At 39.9% G+C, this 23,457-nt stretch overlaps 1 protein-coding gene across 1 annotated transcript; it reads right to left on the bottom strand.

The window, feature by feature from the left end:
- Positions 1–233: 233 nt before the first annotated feature.
- Positions 234–21,582, bottom strand: dsg2.1 (desmoglein 2, tandem duplicate 1). Its single transcript, XM_076141560.1, has 15 exons — positions 21,430–21,582; positions 18,067–18,177; positions 17,146–17,304; positions 16,791–16,932; positions 13,243–13,400; positions 12,588–12,722; positions 8,943–9,128; positions 8,541–8,652; positions 8,216–8,411; positions 7,980–8,122; positions 6,512–6,733; positions 5,725–5,967; positions 4,392–4,519; positions 3,549–3,842; positions 234–3,041 (listed from the first exon to the last, which is right to left on the bottom strand). The coding sequence occupies exons 1-15, from the start codon at positions 21,472–21,474 to the stop codon at positions 1,953–1,955; spliced, it is 3,363 nt and encodes a 1,120-aa protein (XP_075997675.1). The 5' UTR covers positions 21,475–21,582; the 3' UTR covers positions 234–1,952.
- Positions 21,583–23,457: the final 1,875 nt, after the last annotated feature.

Raw genomic sequence — 23,457 nt, forward strand, 5'->3', positions numbered from 1 at the left:
TTCTCTGCCATCTGCATGTTTCATGCGCCTACATCTGGCCCTCAGAATCTATTCAGCTCTGTGTGTGCTCCTTTCTGGCCATCTACATTCCCCTTGGGATGCGTTGTGACTGTGAAGCACTGTAATTATATTTTCCATTTCGCTGAACCATTAACCTGCTGCACCTACTAATGTATTGCCCCAATCTTCTTCATGCAGAGACAGACATGTAATAACATACTTTCTCTGAAGGCTTCTGTAAAAAATACTTTATTGAAAAAGGTATATATAACATTTCTTAAATGTTATGAACATCATGGTAAATCTTGTGATAGAGTGATCACTAACTCTTGCAGTGTGAAACGCACAGCAAAGCAAGTAAGAGGTGTACATAAATATTGTGTATGGCTTCTGCCGATAATCTGTGGCATTGGTAAAGAATATCCTTGGGGAAATCAAGCAGATTTTGCCAGTATCTAAATATCCTCTTCCCACCCTACGTAGAGACCCACTCAGAATGCGTCAACAGGATCCTGCAGGAATGGTGACACTATTTAAAGGGAGCATAAATTACTGTGGCAACAGAGTGCAATCAGAAGTGAAGCAGGTTTGTGTCATCAAAGAATCCTCATTCTGTCATAGTCCGGACCCTGTTCATATCAATCAATCTTTGTGTAGCTTTTGTTTTAATTGTGTTTCTTTCTTGAATGTTTTAGCCCAACATAACATTACTTTGGTTGATGTCACTCGGAATGAACAGAAAAAAAAACATAAAGTATTTTACATAAAACAATGTTTTCATGATGATGAAATAAAACAAAATAGATAAGTAACATGAGATCGACAAAACAGATTACATAAATCACCACAACTCTAAAACCATAACAAAAATGTAACTGAAATATTAAATACGTTTACTGAACAGTTTGAAGTACAGTTCAGAACGTAAAACTCAACTGCTTGTCGACCAAAATTGGATCAAACCGTTTTACATCAAGCAGTATCCAAAGAAACCCCAACGCAAGCAAGCAGAGCACACTGCATGTGTGCATGTTAAGCATAGGTTTGAACCTCTCCCACCGACCAGCAGCTGCTTTACTTAAAGTGTTAATACTTTCAATCAGCAGATACAATAAAGGTGTGACCATACAAGTCTGGGCATGGAATCACAGCTGCAGGCCTTAAACACACTTATATAATTCAATGAATAACAACTATTGTATATAGTACAGAAACTTTGCTAAGCGGCTGGTTCTTATTGATCGTATGATGATATGATGGTTCTTATTTGAAATCGCAGTGCATCCTAGGCAATATTCACTATCAACTTAACTGCTTTGTGTTTGACAGTCAATATCTTGAGTAGATTTTCATCATGTTGACACTAATGTTTAGAAGATTTAGAAGACTGTCCATTTGTTTTGTTTTAATATATAACTATGTGTGTGTACAACATAATGGAGTAGATATTGTGCATGTTACATATAGAAGTCATAACAAACAGAGAGTAAGACAGTAAGAACATCTGTAGCACTGTAAGTAAAGCTGAGGTGTAATCATACAGTGTAAAGGAAAATTCACTCTAAAATGGAATTTGATAAATCTGCTTGGCTTACACAGATCACAAAAAGTCAAGCAGATTTGTTTGGTGAAAATGTGAAGTTGTCAGTTACAGCTCCATTACCAGCTCCTGATTGGATTTTATTTTTATTTTTTTATGTATTGCTAAGATTGGCTGTGGGAATTATACTAAAACAGTGTATGAGCATAAATGCTATTTAAGTGTAGATGTATATAAAATGTATCATGCTTTCACAGAAAAAAAATGTAAAAGCCTGATCTCTACTGCAACATCCTCTACAAACACTGATATGCACACTTTCATAGTGTTTCCTGTATAAAAAAAAGATTCATCAGCAGATGCATGACTAAGTCTTGTCCTGACTGACTGCGCTGCAGTTCTCAAAAACATCTCATTCAGTGACTCTCTTCTCCTGAACCACCACCTGATGATATTTGGGGGTTGTGCCTTCTGTAGAAAAAGTGGTGTTTAAACCCATTCCACTGCTTTGACTACCAGCAGAGGTGCTGCCCCTGCTGTAGAGGACTTTTTGAGACCCAGGGAGTCCACTCATCTGCAACACACCTCCTGCCCCCTGGATAAACTGCCCTCCATCACTCTTTGCACCACCAACCACCAGGACTCTCTGATGTCCTGATAGCCCCCCTTGTTGTAAAAAGCCTCCCTGTGTGAGGCTGGTCTGGCTAGCTTTCAGCCCCTGCCTGAACCCCACTGGGATCTGCTCTTCCATGACCATCATGGTTTGAGATCCAGAGAGATTGCCGGGACCACTCCTCTCAACCAGAACTACACCTGGGCCCTGTGCTTGTGGACTGGCCATCATTGTCCGGCCCTGTACAACCAGACCTTGGGCAGGCTGGGTCTGGGTACCATTAACAACCATCATGCCCTGCAGGTTAGTGGATGGTGCCTCAGCCAAAAGCATAGTGTTCTGAAACTGTGGTTGAACTATGTAGTGCATAGGCTGCAGCACCGGGGTGGGGGTGTAGTAAACCGGCTGCTGTTGCTGCTGCAGCAGGACCATCTGACCTTGATTTGCGATTCCCTCTTTTACTGTTGTTATCCCTTCTTTTACAGCTGTCACCCCTTCCCTCAGTGTAGCTGTACCTTCCATCAGGATGTGAGAATGTTCTGATGACTGCGGAATCATAGGCTGCTCCGGTTGTGGGACAACAGGCTGCAGTGGGAGTGGTGGTGCCATTGGATGAGCAGAAACTGAGGTTGCAGTGATGTTGGCAGTATAAGGCAGGGGGTTGTACTTTTTAGGAACTTTTTTGACAGGAGTTTGGAGTTCCTTTCCCCCGCACACTTCAGCCAAGGTCTTGAACTTTGGTCCCAGGTCATTGAGGAACTGAAGGTCATTTTCAAAACCCTGATCACTGCAGCAGCCTACTGAGCCAGCAGTAGAGCCGCGGCCCTCATAGTCATACACTAGCAGACTGTCCTTAGATGTCTGGTTTGCTCCCTCACTGAGCACTTTCTGTCGAGGAAACACAAATACTTAGGTTTGGAGATAAAACCATTTGAAATGGTGACAAATACACATTATACTACATATATATGTATATACTTATATATACTGCATTACTAACACTGATGATCAGCACACATGCAGGTAATTTGAATGAATGTTACAAAAAAGGACTGCTGCAGCTTTATTTAACAACAAGTGTCTCTTTTCTGTTCTGTCACCTTGACTGAAGAGCATTAACTAAATATTGGTATGGACAGATCAGCAAAAGTAACTTAGTGGGTAAACACTTCCTGTAATTATGAAAGATCAATTTGCTGGATTTTAGTATTAGTTTTTAAAGGTATTTGGTAGTTGTTCTTTGTCGTTGATCTTTGGTAATTAATTAATCTGTGTGACTGACTTTGCTCTGTATTTTCCACAATGAAAGCCACCTCACGTCCAGTAGTACATGGCCAGAATACTTCTTTAATTATGCCAGAACTAATATTTTTGAATTATTATTAAACTGCTCACCTGAGTGTAATATTGCCCCAGGAAATGGTCTGGCAGGGCAATACCAATATGATCAAAACCTGCTCCTCTGCCCTCAGAGTCCATGTAGAAGCTGCTGCCCTGTGCCTGGCCCATCTTCCTCATCATTGTTTCCTCCCCGTATCCCATTTGAAAACGATCTTGCATGAAAGGTCCATCAAAGGAGGCAGCAGATTCATGGAATTCTCCATGTGCCGCAGATGCCATTATTGGGTTGATATCCATTTTAATCATTCCTCCATCCATCTGTGTCGGCAAGTTCAGTAGTGGTACCTCCTGTACAAGAACAAATACTGAAATTTTAGATCAAAGGGTCAACAATGATTGAACACACAAATGTGATGAAACGTTTTAGTACTGTTCCAGTTAAAAAAACATGGACACAATTTAGAACTTTGTCTTGCTTATTATGGAAACATGTTGTATTTTCTCTGTTTTCTATTTTTGACCTGTATCTAATCAACATTATCTCAGTTATCTCATGTTAAAAATACAGATCTTTTAGGGCAAAATAACATGGGAAAACACTGTCAGAGACAACACCGAATATACACTGTCGCCCATTAAGTTGGAATGATTGTTTATTCCAACTGTAAGGGCAACAGTGTGTAAAAATAAGTTAACTCATAACTTTGTGTGAAGTAGCTCTAAGAGGCTTTTCAACATGTTAAGCTCAGGCTTTGATAAGGGTGCATTGCTCAGAGCCTGGTTAGTGATCGCCAAGTATTAACAGAAATGTCACTTCACATGTCAATGACCTGAAAATCCTGAAATGTATGTTTCACTTAAGAGGAGACACGCATTATTATACCATAGATATTATACCGTGTTCTCGCCCTGGCCCTCAGTGTGGTAGGAAATGAGGTGTGATTTACTGTCGGGGATTTCAGTGAAGCCTCCTGGCAGACCTGCAGATGCTCCACAGTGGCAGAAAAGCAGCAATAGAAGAAAGACTGTGGACACAAGACAAACAAGTTGTTATTAAACGTTAACCGTTCTCTATCATGTCCCTCAACACCAAAAACATTAATATTTACAGGGAAGGATCCCTGAGGTCCGAGTGTTTGGATAAAACTCACGTGGGAGAGTGAAGTCGTTTGATCTCCACTTGCCGAGTGCAATGTGGCGCGTTAATGCAACAATCTGAAAACCCGACAAAGACTATACTGCTATGCTCCTTACACACAAATCACTCTGGGGCAGAGGTTTGAGAACAGTGTAAAGCCCATTCTGGCCTGGTCAACAATTTCATGTTCTCGTAGACAGGTCCGACAATCCATTCTAAATGTTGTTCTTGGAAAGCTTCTTCTAAACATATTTGTCTGGTGCAGAACTTCTCTCACTTGGGAAAGTCACCACTCATGCTGGCCTTCTAGTAGTAGTGCTGGCATTTCAAACTAGCAGGCTGGTAAAATCAGATTTTGACACTGAAAGCACTATGAGTTCAAAACTTCTATGAGCAAAACCTTGTTTTGGGCATGACTGTGCACTGTGTGCTAAAGTAAGTGTGGAACTGAGAAAAGGCACTGAGAAAAGGAACATGGTTCTGTCTGCTACTGGCCGTGTTCGTTCTGTCACGATCCTGTGTTTTGGCCCTCGTGTGTTCATTTCCTGTTTTATTTTGTATTTTATTCTGTTCTTGTTTGGTCTAATTCAACTTGTGTCCTCATGTTTACCGTTTTGTGTTTGTCTGATTGTTTTCATCTGTTCTCATGTACCTGTTTCACCTATTTGAATTTTCCCAATATATCTGTTATCTGTGTTTACTCTCGGCCTGCATTTGTAGTTTCCCTTTGTTTTCTGTTTCCTTGTGAGTGTCTTTGTAATTAAAGACAGCTTTTCTCATTTGCTGTGTCGCCCTGCGTTTTGAGTCTTCCTCCCTTGCTCTTTATCGTCCTTTCAGTCCTCAGTCCAGAGCTAGATTATAACAAAATCTGGGATGCCTATTAAAAGGTACAATACTTTTGGTCCCATATTTGTTTCATGTTGGCTCTAGATTTTGTGTAGTATACAAAAGTCATGAATTGTCATTGAGAGCAGTCTACAGTTTAGGCAGACATCAAGAAAACCTTGAAGTATTACTTTAACATTTGTAAATACCTGTATTCAAGACTTTGCTATTGTGTCCCTCACCAGAATGAATTTACATCATACTCACGTAATAACAACAGTAGACCCAGAAATAGCAGTCCAATGCCAGCAGGTCCTAATTCTGCTCCTTTCTTTATTTCACCACCAGCACCTTGTCGTCCACACACCACTCCGTCCTCACAAGTACAAACGTGGACCATGACTTTCTGTGGTTCTGGACAGGCCTCTCCCTGCTGGTCTTTAATTACAAATTCCACCTCGTAGGAACCGGGCCACATTGTCTCCTTTGCCCTCAATATGGCTGCTGTGGCTGTCGGCAACAAGACACAGATGAAACATCATAAAATATGATAATCTCCTATACATTAGTTGAAATATTTCCCCAAAGTCGCTCTAGGGACAACAAATTGTTTTCTCTGTGAAGCTGAGTGGTGAAAGAGTTGAAAGGTTTTTATACAAATCATCTACTTGAAATGATTGCCAGCCTGTTACAAGGAAATGGCATGACACATTCTGACATGACATATGACAATTAGACAATCAGATCCAAATATGTTTTAGTGAGTGTATTTACAAGTATTCAACCAGTTCAGTTTGAGTATTCATAACAATCCTGCACCACATTTAGGATACAATAAGATCTACATCAAACAAACTAAAAATTCTTGTTATCACTCGTGGTAGTAGTAAGTCTTGACTAAATGCACCTTCAACCAACCCTGTGGCACTTGTTTGCAGTGGAACTGGAACTCTACTATTGCACTAATTCTGTGTTTCCAGTTGACTAGGTTCTTAAATAATTTGGATTATAGCATCTGGCAAAGGAATTCCTATAAAAGTACTATTCCTCTTACCATTAAAATGCTCTACATCCCATTTACCCACAGTGCCCTCTGGGATGATGTCAAACTGGAATGGAGCTCCATTAGGGAATGCATCCTTGTCCTCTGCGCTCACAATGACAGCATCAACAGTGGTACACATGGTACTGACATCAGTGGTGAGGGTGGGGCAGTGGTCATTAAAATCTTCAACCTGGATGTCAATGGTGCCTGTGGCTGTTACTGATGGCATGTCTGTGTGGGAAAAATACAAAAACAAGGAAAGATTTATTTCATCTTTACTTTTCCTACTCTTGTGTGCAACTATATGTTCACAACCTATGCTGATGATGGTAACTCTCTCTAAGGTCTTGGATACTATTGGTCCAGATCGTATTCCCATTTTCACATTAGGTATTATGCATTTCTCTTTTATTATCTACTTTATGAATAGCTGAACAAGCAGTTATGTATTTTGTCTGCGAATACTACTGGGAGAATTGCCTTAAATAAGGGCTTTTTATTTGACTGCACTCCTTGGATGATCTCTTGGTGGTTTTTATCCTCTTCTGTGGTGCAAGTTAATGAAAACAAATACTAATACAAGAAGACTCAAGCAGACTATTTTGGGAGAAAATGTCCCCTTGATCAACACTTTAGTCCTTGAAAATGTATCTATTGTACTATTAAATGTACAACATTGCCCATAAAATCGAACTAAAAAAAATTCATTCATTCAAAAAAGATTCCATCTTCATGGGCAACAGTGCCTCCAATGAAATCCGCTGTAACCTATGTAGTATTCCATGATGATGCATTCACCCATCCCAAGGCCCAGCAGTGGACATTAGGCTATGCTATCAAGGTAATAGGAAACACTATTTCATGTGCAAACCAAGCATCAAGTGTTACAATGTAAACCTCCACCAAGGCCCAATAGTAAGTCAGCTATGGCTGTCAATGATGAAACTTCGTCATAGATCATCAAATATTAACAATGAATTAATCAATAATTGATTATGAATTAATTAATATCAGGCAAAAATTCACACCTATTTCAGTCTCACTATATTAGCATATGTGGCATCATATTATCAAGTTATGAGAATTTAAGATCGTATTAGTTTAAGTTTTACGTATACACGGTCACCAATAAAGTTTGAATAATTTTTGATTCCAACTTTATGGGCAACAGCGTAAATTTTACTGTGACACCAAAGGAAGAAATAATTTAGCATGTCTTCAATATAAAATAAGCTTATTAGTGTGTAGATTTTCATTGGCTTTTATGTAAGATGTGCCTTCTAACAATATCGGCAATGGGATCTCGGTGCACTAATAAGGGAAATGGTTGCTTTAAGAATGAGTTTCATTTATCATGGCACTAACGTGACATGACATGATGCAGTGGGCACTTTTAAGAATTTCTCCATTAGACTTGTGTATTCTGATGTAGAATCATTATAAAATCTGGAGAAAAGACCATAGTGCAAATATGTACCCTCTGTAATGCACAACACTTTGGCTCTATATGTTCCATTGGTCAGGTATGGAGACTCTCTGTCGGGCAACTTGTTGAATTTGATTTCAGCTGTCACTGGATCGATGATGAGCCAGTTGTCAGGGTCTGAGCTCTTTAAATACCTGCAGCAGAAAAATATGTTAGTACAGAAAATGAATGTAGTGTAGTTGTAGTTTTTATTGTAAAGATGTGCATGGGTTTGTGTATGCAATGACCTGACATTCTCAGCTGCCTTTCCAGTGTCTTCATCAATTGCAGGGTAGCGTGCAATAATATCTCGAAGGTTGACAGAATCACCTCCCTCAGAGATGGGGATGGCTTTGACGGTGGGAAGAAATTGTGGCCCCTCATGTTGGTTCAGCACATTGATTTTGATTGGATATGTTTTGAATTTGGTCTCACTGTGTGATCCTCCTCCACCACCACCACCACCCCCACCACCACCACCACCACCACCACCACCCCCACCACCCCCACCACCACCACCACCACCACCCCCACCACCACCACCACCACCACCACCACCACCACCACCACCACCTCCTCCTCCTGCACCAGTTCCAATATCCACCCCAGATCCATCAAAAGCTTTAGCCTTGTTCATCACAACTAGTCCTAGCTGAAGATCCTTCACATCCTCATAATTCACAGCCTGCAAAGAGTGCATCAGAACAAAAGTTATGAATTTGAATGTTATAAATAAACGTCTAAGTTTCAGTATATGAAATAAGGAGCACCAAAATGCATTTTTGTCGTCTTGGTCTGATTATTTTCGAATTGCTATACATTTTTGGCATTGAATAACAAATGAATGACGTTCTTTTTGACTGTCCCACTGCAGTGTAAAGGAATAAACTGATTCATCTGTTTATTTCTGAGTCTTCTCAATTGTCTTACAAATTACAACAGAAATTTCCACCACAAGTGGATAATTGGCAGTACCTTGTCCAGCATTAGGATGCCTTCATTGGTCTTAGGATCTGTTTTGATACTGAAGTACCCAGCCTCATTGCCTTGAACAATATTAAAGACAGCTTCCCAGTTTTCTGTGAACTCCTGGTCCAGGTCCTGTGTTTTGAGCCGCATCACCTCTACACCAGCTATGTTCTCTTCAATACTGCCCTCATACTGCAGGTAAAAACAATAAACATTATAAGATTACAGTACTGGACACAAAATACAATAGCAATCCAGAGAAAACTTGAACATGGCATTTTCTAGAAAATGCATTTGTAGTTGTATGACAGTATATTTTATAATTTAGTTTCTTCTTTCCAGTGTATTATTACACATGCAGCACTGAGACAAACACAGTGCATTTCAGTTACACTTTTTTGTCACATGGTTTACATTGTTACACCACCCTCATAAAACTAATTTCATGTAGCAACAGAGGGCTGTTTCTGACCATTCCAGTGCTTTAGGTGTGATATAAACAGGGCACTGCTTATATCACACTTAAAGGACAGTACACATACCCACACCATCGGCACTATTAATGTCTTACAACAAAAGCCATGTTTTTTTATGTAAATACCACAAGTAACAACAAGGCAACGATTAATTTAGACAGAAAATTAGAGTGTAATATCAGAATCAGAATCAGAATCGCATTAATCGGCAGATAAACACTTAAGAGGAATTTGCTCTGGTCCTTAGTGCGTACAAATAACATATAGAGGCAACACAAAACAACATTTAAAACAACATATAAGAACAGCAGCTCGGGAATTAAATAAAGAAAACACTAAGTGAAATAAATTAGCCAAATGAGTACTGTTGAGTAAAGTGTTGAAAGTGTTAAAAAAGGTGCAGGGGTTTATTGTGATAAATTAACTAAATTGAATACTGTAAGTAAAATAAAGTGATATAATATATATATAATATAACATTATAATAAAATAAATGAAATGAAATAAATATGAAGATATGTATATAAATACAATTTTTCCCATTACAAAAAGTAGATGAAAAAGTATTGAGTACAACATATATAACTGATCTTTTGTATAATTGTAAAAAGTGAATTGGACACGGAGACTGCAATTCATGTAATAAATCTGTCAAAATATTTCTCTGTCTGTGATTTCTCTTTCCAATTTGAGAAGGTGCCAGAAGCCTGCAGAGCTTTAGAAGCAGTTCACTTACCAACAGGCAAAGCCAAACAGAAAAGCATTTCAACATCCCATCAAGTCTGATGAGTTCCATTTTTATGATTATTTTCAGAAAATCAGATGTTAGAAATGCCTTGCAGTTAATCAAAACATAATTGTGACAGCATATCCATCTTAATCTAGACCATGATAACAAAATTGCTACAAGCTAATGTTATCTTGAGTATAGCTACCCACCCCATGCTCCCCTTTCCTCACAATCAGAAATCTACCTTTTCAGAGTGCCTTCAATGGAAGGTGGGGGCATCTGAGAGGGAAGAGGTTGTGTGTCTCCCAACATGATTAATATTAATATTAACATTCCAGAGGGGCACAAAGTTTAATTTTAGCAAAGGGAGTGAGTTTTTAACAGGAATTCTGTAGCCGGCGCTTTTTGCAATATCACCACGGGATAATCGTGCTTGCTTTTCATTATATTTTTGAAAAGTAGACACAGTGGCATCAAGCAGGCCAATTCCACGTCCAGGAATAAAATTGAGGACCACTTCTCCAACAGAGAACCAGCACTTATGTGGCAAGGCATCCAGCAAATAGCCAACTACAAGGGAAATCAGCAACCACTGCCAGAAAGCGATACACATCTTGCAGAGGAGCTTAACCACTATTTTGCTCGCTTTGAAACGGCAGAGAGTGGAACTTACTCAGCAACACCAGGGAGAGTGATCAGAGACTGCGCCCACCAGCTTGCAGAGGTATTCACATTTTTAATCTGTCACTGTCCCAGCCCACCATACCCACCTGTCTCAAGTCTGCCGTAATCATCCCAGTGCCCAAACAGAGCATCATCACCTGTTTAAATGATTACAGACCGGTAGCACTCACTCCCATCATCACAAAATGTTTTGAAAAATTGCTTTTAAAACACATTAAATCCAGTCTCCCTGCCAACTTTGACCGGCACCAATACACCTACAGAGCACACCGATCCACAGAGGACGCCATTGCCACTACCCTCCACACAGCACTCACGACCCTTGACAAGAATGGGACATATGTGACAATGCTTTTTCGACTACAGCTCGGCCTTTAATACCATCATTCCCAGCAGGCTGGTCAACAAACTGCTTGGCCTGGGTTTCGATGGCTCCCTCTGTATGTGGATTAAAGACTTTCTTTCCAACCGCACACAGACAGTCAAATTCGGTTCACAGCTCTCTCCCAGTCTTACCACCAGCACTGGGGCGCCACAGGGGATGTGTCCTCAGTCCAATGCTGTATTCACTCTACACCTTCGATTGTATTTCCACACACCCAACTAACACAATAATCCAATTTGCAGACGACACAACGGTGGTGGGACTCATTTCAAACAACAATGAAACCCACTACCGTGAGGAAATAGACAAGCTGACAGACTTGTGCATGGACAACAACCTCACACTCAACATTAAAAAGACATCATCGACTTCAGGAGACACCATGAGGACCACACTCCTCTTGTCATCAGGGGAGAGGAGGTGGAGAGGGTTCACTGCTTCAAGTTCCTGGGGACTTACATTAGTGAAGACCTCAAATGGACTGTCAACACCTCAGCCCTTGTCAAAAAGGTGCAGCAGCGACTCTATTTCCTACGCACACTAAAGAAGAACCATCTGTCTGCAGAGCTGCTCAGAGCCTTCTACCAATGCTGTATAAAAAAGCGTCCTAACATACTGTCTGACAGCTTGGTATGCAAACTGCACTGAGGCAGATCGCAAAAAACTCAAAAGGACTGTAAAAACAGCAGGAAAAATAATTGGACTTCCCCTGCCCTCTCTTGAGGACATTTTTAAGACTCGTTGTCTTCGCAGGGCCAACACCATCCTGAAAGATGCATCCCACCCGTGTAATTCCCTGTTCTGTCTGTTACCCAGTGGAAGGCGATACAGATCACTGAACACGCGCACCACCAAACTGAAAAACAGCTTCTTCGTAAGGGCTATAAGTGAACTAAACAAAATCAAACATTAGACAAGTTACTACCCCAAAAGTCAACTGCAATAATGGGACATCTTGAGCAATGGGACTACCTATGTTTTAATGTATGAATCGAACTGTGTGTTGTTTATTTATTGTTTATTGTCGTTTATTTATGTTGTTTATTTATGTATTATTGTCCTGAGATTCAGGCACAGCACAAATGCATTTCGTTGTATTCTCATGTACAATGACAATAAAAGCTATTCTATTCTATTCTATTCTATTCTATTCTATTCAATTCCCCTTGAGTGACAGAAGGTAAACAGACATATTCACAGGTGTGCACAAAGCTGCCTGGGGTGGCGTGTAGTGCCACTACTGACGTATTGACAAAGTTTGCCATGGATGCCACTTTGACTCAAAATGACCAAGAAATGGTTTGCCAGGTATCAATTAGTAATTCCAAAAGATCCCTCCACATTGGCACCTCCCACTTCTTAACATCAAAGAATACCTCTTCTTTTTCCAGAGTGGGAACATTATCATTCACATCTTCGAGTGTAATGGTGACAGTGGTGGTTCCAGTGTTTCCTCCTGGTTTGCCAGCCAAATCTTGACCAAGTACTGTCAGTTTGCATTCTGTTGTACTCTAGAATTAGAAAGCAATCACAAAAAAAAATCACAAGGTGGCATGCACTCTTAAGTTAAAAAGTACAAATCAGTATCAATCAATCAATCTTTTGGAAGACAATTTTCTGGCCATTCTCAGTGCTATTCACTATTAACAGTTACAGGTAACTCTGTTTTCAGCTCCTCTGTGTAGGATAACCTGGTAAGAGAGAAAGAATTTCTTTGTTTCATTTTGTGCTGCACCCATGCAAGCAGTGTAGCAGTGAGAGGGTGCTGTTAGTGAACTGGCAAGGGACAGTGGGTTGGCCAAAAAAAGGCAAAGAGACTTGTGCATGACTTTCTCTTACACATTAATTTCCATTTGCACAAGCACTGTTTATACATGCATGGGTACATAGAGGTGTACAGGTACTGCATAATAATTAATAACTGAATAATAATAACAACGGCAATATTAATACTAATTATTATTATTATCATTATTATTATTATCATTATTATTATTATTATTATTATTATTGTTTGATTTGTATCCATACCTCTCTATCTAGTGTGGGTTGTTTGACATAGACATTTCCATCAGTGTCAATGTTGAAGATTCCAGGGGGATTCTGATCCAAGCTCTTGTAGGCGATCTTTGAATTCTCGTTTCCTTCCTCATCAGCATCTGTCGCCAGGACTTTCATGACAAAAGTACCTGTAGAATGAGATTAAAACAAACAACAGTCATTAACTATGTACTCCAGGAGTAAGGTTTGTAAGTCAAAGCAATATGGACAGTTATGGTGTCTGCACAGAGATTCATCAAAGTTTCCATATGTTTACTGCACAAATAAGGGCTGTAAAAGTTTGTACACAGAACTCAAAATGTGAGTTTGCCACAAAACAGATGCCAGAATTTCCTGCAGACATTGTAAGCAGACTAGTTTTAACATCTGAATTACTATTTTAAAGACTCCTAACAGTTGACTACATCCAAGGTTATTTTAAGACCAGAGAACACACGTGTTATCATATTATGCGTATATCATATTGTGGGTCCTTGTGGGATAATTAGTGACATTCATTTAAATTTTTCAGATTTTCTGACTTGTCTTGGAACACGTTTGTGATCCAAGTACCTAGGCTTATTATGTGTTTTGACCTATTAGACCAGCAGAGTGTGGGGCAGAAGCAGCAGCATGGAACATCTTGCTGTTCTGTACAATGCCTGAATTAACAGGTTACAGCATTTAAAGTACATACAGGTGCACTGTTTAAATTTGAATTCCCTGTTTACTCACAATACCCTGTGTGCAGGGATTCTTATTTGTGCAGTGTTTTGGATCGATATCAGTTTGTTCATGTTCATAATGAATCTTCCATACACACTTTTAATGGTCAGGCTCCATCATACCTTAGAGCACAGGTGTCAAACTCAAGGCCTGAGGGCCAAATCCGACCTGCCACGTCATTTTATGTGGCCCGCGAGAGTAAATAAACATCTATTGTCCATAAACTACATTTCCCACAACACATGTCAATTTTGTGACATTTCCTGCTTTGTACTTTTCAGTAAATGCTGCGTGTTTGTTCTGGAAATGTCTTCGAATATTTTGCCTTTTACTTCTCTTATTTGTTATAACTTCTCTCCATATAGCAAGCACAGTATTATTGTTGAACGCACTTATTTGAAGTCGCTTTGGATAAAAGTGTCTGCTAAATGACTGTAATGTAATGTAATGTATTGATTATTATTATTTCTCTCCTTGTTCTCTCCTTGTTGTCGGTGAAAGCAAATTGTAACTGTCCAGGCAGAATAATGTCTCTATTTTACTTTGTTATAAGACTTTTTTGGAGTTATGCACGGATAGTGAGTCAGTTCAGTTCACATTTCTACACAGATGTGGAAATTTATGTACATTTAAAATCATTTCTAGATCTTGACAAGTTGTTTTATATATACCTTATTATTATCATTGTTGAAATTGGACTTGTTTTACTTTAGACAGTGGTTCCCGAAGCGCTATTGTGGTGCGCGATGGAAAGAGGAGCGATACAAACAAGTATCGCCTCGGGCAAATGAATGAGGCCATACTTCTTCGTATCGCAGCAGAATGAGCGTCCAGATAACATTAATGCTCCATGTAATTTGTATCCCTATCCATTGTTTGTTTTTATCGGCGCCGCTTCAGTTTGCGCTGATTTGCAGGTCTGACGCATCGTTAGCTTGGCTAGCCGCTAGTTAAGCGTTAGCCCAGTTGTGAAGGATTTAACCAATTGTTATTATTAACAACGCAGGAGAATAAGCGATTACCCGCTGCAAGGTATGAGAGCCATGGCCACACTCCTTCCTTTGCTACATCCTACCTATGTGAGCCTCAATAAATACAAAATATAGGTTGAAGCTGGACATTGAAAAGTTTCAATGTGACAGCTGCAACCCCGATTTGAAAAGATCTGCAGAAGAAAACAAGTCACTGACAAGATGTTCTGATTAAAAGTGTTCTTTTTTGCAAATTTAGAATATTTTAGAAATTAAGTTACACAGTATTACACAGTTGGACTTTTCATAATTCCACTGTATAGGTGACTGGTCACCTTACTTATTTTGTTAAAAATAAGTTGCAGTTTTATAAATTAAAATGTTTCAAAAGAAATTTCAGTGGAGTTTGGAAGATGTGTACATGTGTCATAGTGTGTGTTTGTGTGTGTGCGCGCGTGCGCGTGCATGTGTGTGTGTTGGAGGGGGCGCGAAAATATTCTTATCTTTAGAAGCAGGGCCCTGCAGAAAAAGTTTGGGAACCACTGTCTTAAGAAATTTCAGGTTGTTCATAATGTTTTGTAAAAAGATAGTGAAATAAATGTAAATATTTGCAATATGAACTTGCACTTCTTTGCACTAAAACAAAGGGAAAACTTGGAGTTGTCCATTTACATCCATTTATAGGTTATTATGCTATGAATTTACTCATCACCCACTTGAATCTAAATTGGGCTGAATGTGGCCCGGCACTAAATTGAGTTTGACACCCCTGCCTTAGAGGGCCCTATTAACCCCGTTGAACGCTGCATTCCCATATGCACGTCTACTTTTGGTTCCTAGTATCTCCAAATGTAAAATGGGAGGCAGAGCCTTCAGTTATTAGGCTCCTGTCTTGTGAAACCACATCCCAGATTTGGACCAGGGGGCAGTGAGCTCCTCCTGCATTTCCATGTTATTGCATTATCACTGCATTATCACTGCATTTCACTAACTTTACTTCTTTTCTGTATTCTCTCATCTCATTGGTTGTTGTGGAAGCCAGTCCTATAGAGATGAAGAACCTGTGGGCGGCAGTAGCACAGTCCATAGGGATTCAGCTTGGGAACCGGAGGGGCGCCGGTTCGAGTCCCATATGGACCAAGTCAGTGGACTTGTAGCTGGTGAGTTGCCAGTTTGCCTCCAGGGCACTGCCGAGGTGCCCCTGAGCAAGGCACCAAACCCCCAACTGCTCCACGTGCGCCGTAGAATGGCTGCCCTGCGCCCCCCCCCCCCCCCCTATCTCTCTCACGTGCATGCAAAATGACAAGAATAAATTATTTTTACCTGCTATTTGTATTAATATAATAAGTCATATACACTTGTACTATCGTTGTTGTTGTTGTTGTGTGTCTCCTTCTCCTTTCTCCATCTCTCCCTCCTCCATCTTTCTCTCTAAACCCAACTGGTCAAGGCAGATGGCCGCCCACGTGTAGCCTGGTTCTGAGGTTTCTTCTCGCCACTGTTGCCAAGTGCTGCTCAAAGGGGAAGGTTGGGCTTCTCCAAATGCTCTGTATGTAAAGTGCCTCGAGATACAAGTTTGTTGTGATTTGGCGCTACATAAATAGAAGTGAATTGAAATGTTCCTTCCAGAGCAGCGATATTCCTTACATGTCAAATGGAACATTCCTCAGTTCCCTTATGCCTGCTGCACAAATGTTTTTGGCGATAAAAAAATAGGGAGGATCGACACAGACCACGGATTGATTGATAAGCAATTACATCAGTAATGCAAAAGTCATATCTAGTTTTTACATTTAAAATGGATGTTCATCACTGAGATCTATGAGATCAGAACCAACTCACCTGCAGGGCTGCGTTCTTTCACTTTCCCACGCTGGTTAGGTGTAAACTTTGGAGCGTTGTCATTTTCATCTTCAACCTTGACTCGTAAGTCAATGTTCTTTTCTGCAAAACTGCCATTGTTGTATGTAGCAACACCCGTGAGCTGACACAGCACAAACAGTAACAGATTAATTATTGGTTCATTGTCTTTGTTACTAGTGTGGACTAACACTTTAAATACCTAAATGTACTGAATGTGGAAAAATGTGTGGTAAATGGCTGGTAAAGGCAACTCAAAGTAAGAATGACATCAATGTCAACATAATAGTGAGAGCAATAGAATACAACACAATACAGTTGTATGTATCAATCTCACGTTGTATGTATCGATGACTTCACGATCAAGTATTTTGGTCACTCGAATCTCGCCTGTGTCAGCATTAACCACAAACACGTTGAACGGATACTTAGATGCTCCAATGCCTTTCAAGGAGTACTTGACATTCCCCTGGCCAGTGTCAAAATCTGTTCGGATCTGAAAAACAGAAGCAATTACTTTCATAGATGTATACTGTATATCCAGAAGAAAATACACGTTGAACCAATTGAACCACGAAAACAACAACAGGTTGTACATGTCATGTGCAGAGTAGAGGAGCACAACAAATTTTATGAAATTATATAAACAAATTATTGAAGGAATAAATGAATGATGGAAGAATTTCAAGAAATTATTCATGTTTATTAGTCTTCTTTTATGAATACTTATAAAGTACTTAATCAATTATATTAAGTATTTAATTAAATTTTAGTAAGTATTTTATTTAATTAGTCTCCCCATATGTTATGGTTCTTAATAGAAGCCTCTTAGGGTCCAAATAAAAAAAGACACTTTTCCTTTTGTGCTCCATTAGTGGTAAAGTAAGTTATGGAATTTCACTCAATGAGAATGAATCTCTCAAATGACCGAAAGACCAGAGATATATATGACTTCATACATGAAAATCACCAGGCTGATATTGCCAACATGTTCTACAAAACATTTTGATGCCCAACATGTGGTGTAAAATATTAAAAGCAGGGTCTGAGATATACTGAAAACACCAGGAAGAATTTGAAAAATTAGCTAAGGCAAAGTAGGATTCTTCTAATATAGAGTTGATGTTAATATCAGAGAACAATGACATACACAAAACCCTTATATCTTTACCTTATCTAATTCATGAACATGTGGCTGAAATCAGCTGTTTATTCTAGGTGCCGTATCTGCAGTGATGGTCAAAGATGAATTACTTACCTTGGCAATTGATTTTACTTTGGTGTGATCTACGTTTTCTTTCAGGTTCCTTGGAGGGATAATCCATTCTCTGCTTTTTCTTATCAAAACACTGCCTGAACCAGCAAAAGCCTGTGAAGATAATGCAATGGAATAGCCTCAGAAGTGTTTAATTTAGATAATGTTTGTTTTCATCATTGGAGAAAATAATCCCTTGGTTGTCACCTAACCTCTGCCTCAAATCCTCCTGTTAAATCCAACCGCTAAAGGCCAGCATAACAATCCCCCCCAAAAAACCATTTCGACGTATGTATGTCAGCCCTGCCACAAAAGGACCAGCTGACATCATGTCAGTGATTCTCTCGTTAACACAGATGTGAGTGAGAAAAGGGTGTCGCCCACTATTATCTTCAACAAGCAAAATGGCTTCATTAAAGGTCAACTATTTTTCAATACTAATATTTTCCACTCTTCTCACTCTGTAATTTCACCAGAGATTGTAATCTCCCTGGACGCTGACAAAGCCTTCGGCAGGGTGGAATGGTAATATTTATTTGCAGTACTGAAGCAATTTGGCTTCGGAAACAAATTCAGCAGCCCTATTAGATTATTATAGGCAGTAGCTCAGTGGGTAGAGCTTCCGCTTGGGAACCGGAGGGTGGCCGGTTCGAGCCCCTGCCGAGGTGCCCCTGAGCAAGGCACCGAACCCTCAATTGCTCCCCCCTCTGCGAAGGGTGGTAATGTAATGTAAGTCGCTTTGGATAAAAGCGTCTGCCAAATGACCGTAATGTAATGTAATTATACTCATTACCACAGGCCAGTGTCCATACAAACGAAATCTGCTCAGAGTACTTCACGCTACAACGGGGGATCTGCCAGGGTTGCCCCTATCACCACTTCTCTTTGCCCTGGCCATCGAACCACTGGCCATGTCGTTTGTATTCCACTCTCTTTAAAGGCGTTATCCGTAATGGTGTCGAACACCGACTATCGCTATACGTGGATGATTTGTTGCTCCACTTAACTGACCCCATATCTAGTTTTACAGCTGTCCTGTCCATCCTTGATACATTCAGTTACGTTTGCAGCTCCGCCAAACATACTTCCCCTTTGAAGTATCTCGGCATTAACGTGACTCGTACATTCTCAGACCTCCGGGAACAGTACCAATCTCCTTAATTGGGAAAATTAACGTGATCAAAATGAATGTTCTGCCCAGATTTCTTTACCTGTTTCAATCTTTTCCTCTATTCCTACCTAAACCTTTGTTTGACTCTTTAGACACAATGATCATCGCCTTCTTTTGGGGTGCGAAGCCCCCAAGGATCCGCAAACCACTACTACAAAGATGTAAGTTCAGTACCAAACCTCTAATCCTATTACTGGGCAATTAATATCGATAAAGTACGCTACTGGGTTAATTCTCCTGAGCTACCCTGGTGTAGGCTGGAAGCCCAATCCTGCTCCTACTCCGCCGCTGGCCTAATTAACTCCTCTCTTCCAACCAAGATCTCTCTGTTCACCAAAAACCCTGTTGTTCTTAATACTCTAATGATTTGGTACCAATTCAGGAAACACTTTAAATTCGTTAGTGCATTTCCTCTATTACCACAGGGTCTACTAAAAAGTTAAACAACAACAATAATAGTACAACCTTCTTTCGTTCTCTCTATCTCTCTCTACTTCTAGCTCTTTCTGTATAAAAATGTATCTTCAAAATGTCCTGTAACTGCATGGTACTAACCCTAACCCTAACTAAACAAAACACAGGTGTGAGTGTTGCAGAGGACAAGGCTGGAGATCATTCTGTCGGGCTTATTGAGTTAGAATACAGACTGGAAGCTTTAAAAGGAGAGTGGTGCTTGAAATCATTGTTCTTCCTCTGTTAACCATGGTTACCTGCAAGAAAACACGTGCAGTCATCATTGCTTTGCACAAAAAGGGCTTCACAGGCAAGGACATTGCTGCAAGTAAGATTGCACCTAAATCAACCATTTATTAGATCATCAAGAACTTCAAGGAGGGAGGTTAAATTGTTGAATTGTTGGCGCCCAAGAAAGTCCAGCAAGCGCCCGGACCGTCTTCTAAAGTTGATTCAGCTGCTGGATTATTGCTTGCAAATTTTAATTTGGGGAATATAAATAAAAAGTGTCAAAGTTGTGATTAATGGAAAGAAAGTGCAAGATTTGCTGCGAAACCAGAGAATTACTGCTGCAAAATTTGTGTAAAAATTGTAAAACTAAACGGGAAATCCTGGGGAGACTGAGTTGTTGACATTACAAAATGCTTTTTGGAACAGAATTTTCTGATTCAATTATCTAAAGCATCTCTACGATTCAATTTGAAAGGACTGAAGCCTCAGCTTGGAGAAATATAAAACATGGTGAAGAACTCTGGGAAAACGCATTCAGCATTCAGACACTGTGTGCCATGTAACCGACCCACCCTGCAGCTCCCATGAGATTCAGCTAAGCCTTCTCTATTCAGAAGGTACACAGACAATAGACAAGGCTTTCTGAGAAAGGAGTGGCCTCACATCTTTCAATCTCTGAGTAGAAACAACACTGACTCACCTGCTATGCATGTATGAGAGATTACTCATCTAAAACTAGTTTCTAAACACCATAACAACACCAAAACGTGTAATTAGAAGAAGGGCAAGAGATCCAAAAGTGAAGATGTGTTTCACCTGAAATCTTAATAATTTTTATTTTATTTCGGATTTTATTAATGTTTCTCATATTTAGATTATTTAATATAATACCTCATAGTGGTAATTTAGGCCTGTCATTCTTGTCTAGAGCAACATAAAGTAACCAAGATTATAATGAGAACTGATGTGAAACTGAAGACACCAAGGACACCAAGACCAATGTTGCCATAGCAGCCAATCAACATCAACAAGATGAGGTTGAAATGAGGACTAAACTGTCTTTCTCCCAGACAGACAGACACACACACATAAACAAACACACACACACACACAAAGACACACACACAGTGCGCTAGCATAAATCCTTATCTGGTGTTAGCCCAATGTAATGCACAATTTGACAGTAATATACATATAAAAAGTGCAGTAGGGCAATATGGCGGCAGTCAAAGAAGTCAGAGAGAAAGACAGACAAACAGATTGTCTAACACATTACATTACATTACATTACGATCATTTAGCAGACGCTTTTATCCAAAGCGACTTACAATAAGTGTGTTCACCAAAGGTAGATAAAAGAACTTCAGGTCACAAGAAATCGTAAGCGCATTTCCTTCCTAAACCAACAGCTAAGAGCATAACTAGAGCTAGAGTAGAAGTGCAATAAGTAAGTTACTAAAGGTGATTCTGACTCTTAGGTCGTCAAAACACCTGCAAATTCTGCTACTCACCGCAAATAGCAGCAACACAGAAAAAGTCGAAGTGACTGGTGTCATGACTGCCGTGATCTTTGCCCAAACAACGACTCAAACATCAAAACTACAAGTCCTAGTCCAGGTGGTGGTAACAACAGGTAATGAGATACTGTGCGCCGAATAAGAGAAGAGGAAGAGGGATGTGTTATACACACACCCACATACACACCCTCAGGTAGCCTACGGCAAGGAGGGGTGGATATTTGTGTGTATGTATGATGAGTCCCTCTCTCTCTCTCTCTCTCTCTCTCTCTCTCTCTCTCTCTCTCTCTCTATATATATATATATAACATATATAGTTGTATATACAACAGTGACCTGAAGTTCTTTTATCTACCTTTGTTGAACACACTTATTGTAAGTCGCTTTGGATAAAAGCGTCTGCTAAGTGACCGTAATGTAATGTAATGTAATGTAATATACGAGAAAGAGAGAGATAGATAGATGATAGATAGATAGATAGATAGATAGATAGATAGATAGATAGATAGATAGATAGATAGATAGATGGATAGATAGATAGATAGATAGATAGATAGATAGATAGATAGATAGATAGATAGATAGATAGATAGAGAGTTAATATAACTTACTTAGATTGACAAAGCGAGAAAATGTTTTAAATATGTCTTAAATACTGAACTATGATAATTTATCAGAAAATTGTCTCTCCTCTGTATATATATATATATACAGAGAGAATGTGATTTTAGAAGAATAGTGAAAAGCATGCAGTTCTTACAATAAAGTAAAGTATGCATAATCTATGTGTCCAGCTGGGGAGACACATAGCGACCAAAATAATTCCATTTACTTTTTGTGGTTACTTACTGCATTTTTTTATGTGAATTCCACAGCATTATACTACACGTCTGAAGGAACTATTCTATCTTAATTTTGCTAAGTAGACCCAGCCTTTGTATTGTCGCGAAAAAGCTCCATATATGACAACATTAGTTACAAATTGAGTAATTGTTGATCTGGGTATAGTTTTGAGTGTGTGGACAGGGAGGGGTGGGGGGACTGAGAGGGTGATCTTTCTGATTCTCTGAGTTGTGTGTGTGGGTGATACAGGCAGGCAGGCAGGGTGTGGTGTTTCTTCTCAGTAAAATTCAGGTGTGACTGTCGGGGTGGGACTCACTGGAGCCTGCTCTGTCAGTTTAGTTGGGTGTGAGGAGATGGCGTTTCACAAAATGAAATCTTAATTGTGCCAGGGTGGAGGAAAAAACAGCTCTGCCATGAAGACGCAGATTTATATGTGCTTGGAATTATTTATTTAGACATATGCGAATGAAATCAGTGCATAGGTCCCATCTTGAGGAACAGTAATTGTGGATCTTCAACACTTCCTCAGAATCCAGCGGTGGAGACGGTCAGAACAATGAGCCGACTCCTGGCGCAAAATAGTAGCCAAACTGGTGACGGTTGTGTGGAGGGGGGTGAAACAAATCAGCCCATATACTTAAAGCAGGACACACATTAGTGAATGACATTTAAACAGGTTAGCGTGCATCAGATTTTACACGTACAGATGTGGTAGAGATGTACCACACACACACACACACACACACACACACACACACACACACACACACACACACACAGACACAGGGACGGAGACATGGAGTCCATGTAATCTCGAAACATTGGCAACATGCTGCATTTGGTTTCATATGTTCCTTCTAAAAACAGATTACCACCATTTCCTTAAATTTCCTATTCTTATTTTTAAGAGACGGTCAGAACAAGGAGCCGACTCCTGGCGCAAAATAGTAGCCAAACTGGTGACAGTTGGGTTGAGGGGGGTGAAACAAATCAGCCCATATACTTAAAGCAGGACAGATACACATTAGTGAATGACATTTAAACAGGTAAGCGTGCATCAGATTGTACAGGCCGCTGAATGAACTGAGGAAAACCAACGGACACTAACCTGATTGAAACTGACTGACTTGACTAAAAGAAATGAATGAATGTGACACACTCTACTAGAAGGGAGGCACA

Source organism: Genypterus blacodes, unplaced genomic scaffold (assembly GCF_046128005.1).
Source record: "Genypterus blacodes isolate CSIRO-AG114 ecotype Tasmania unplaced genomic scaffold, CSIRO-AGI_Gbla_v1 ptg000019l_1, whole genome shotgun sequence".
NCBI classification, from domain to species: domain Eukaryota; kingdom Metazoa; phylum Chordata; class Actinopteri; order Ophidiiformes; family Ophidiidae; genus Genypterus; species Genypterus blacodes.

Excerpts from the sequence above, each read along its gene's own strand:
- dsg2.1 (XM_076141560.1), bottom strand. The coding sequence starts at position 21,474 with ATGACACCAGTCACTTCGACTTTTTCTGTGTTGCTGCTATTTGCG. Across the intron at positions 13,401-16,790 it reads GAAAGAACGCAGCCCTGCAG|GTACTTTTGTCATGAAAGTC; the intron begins GTGAGTTGGTTC and ends CTCATTCTACAG. Across the intron at positions 8,412-8,540 it reads AACTGGTGCAGGAGGAGGAG|GATCACACAGTGAGACCAAA; the intron begins GTGGTGGTGGTG and ends GTGGTGGAGGAG.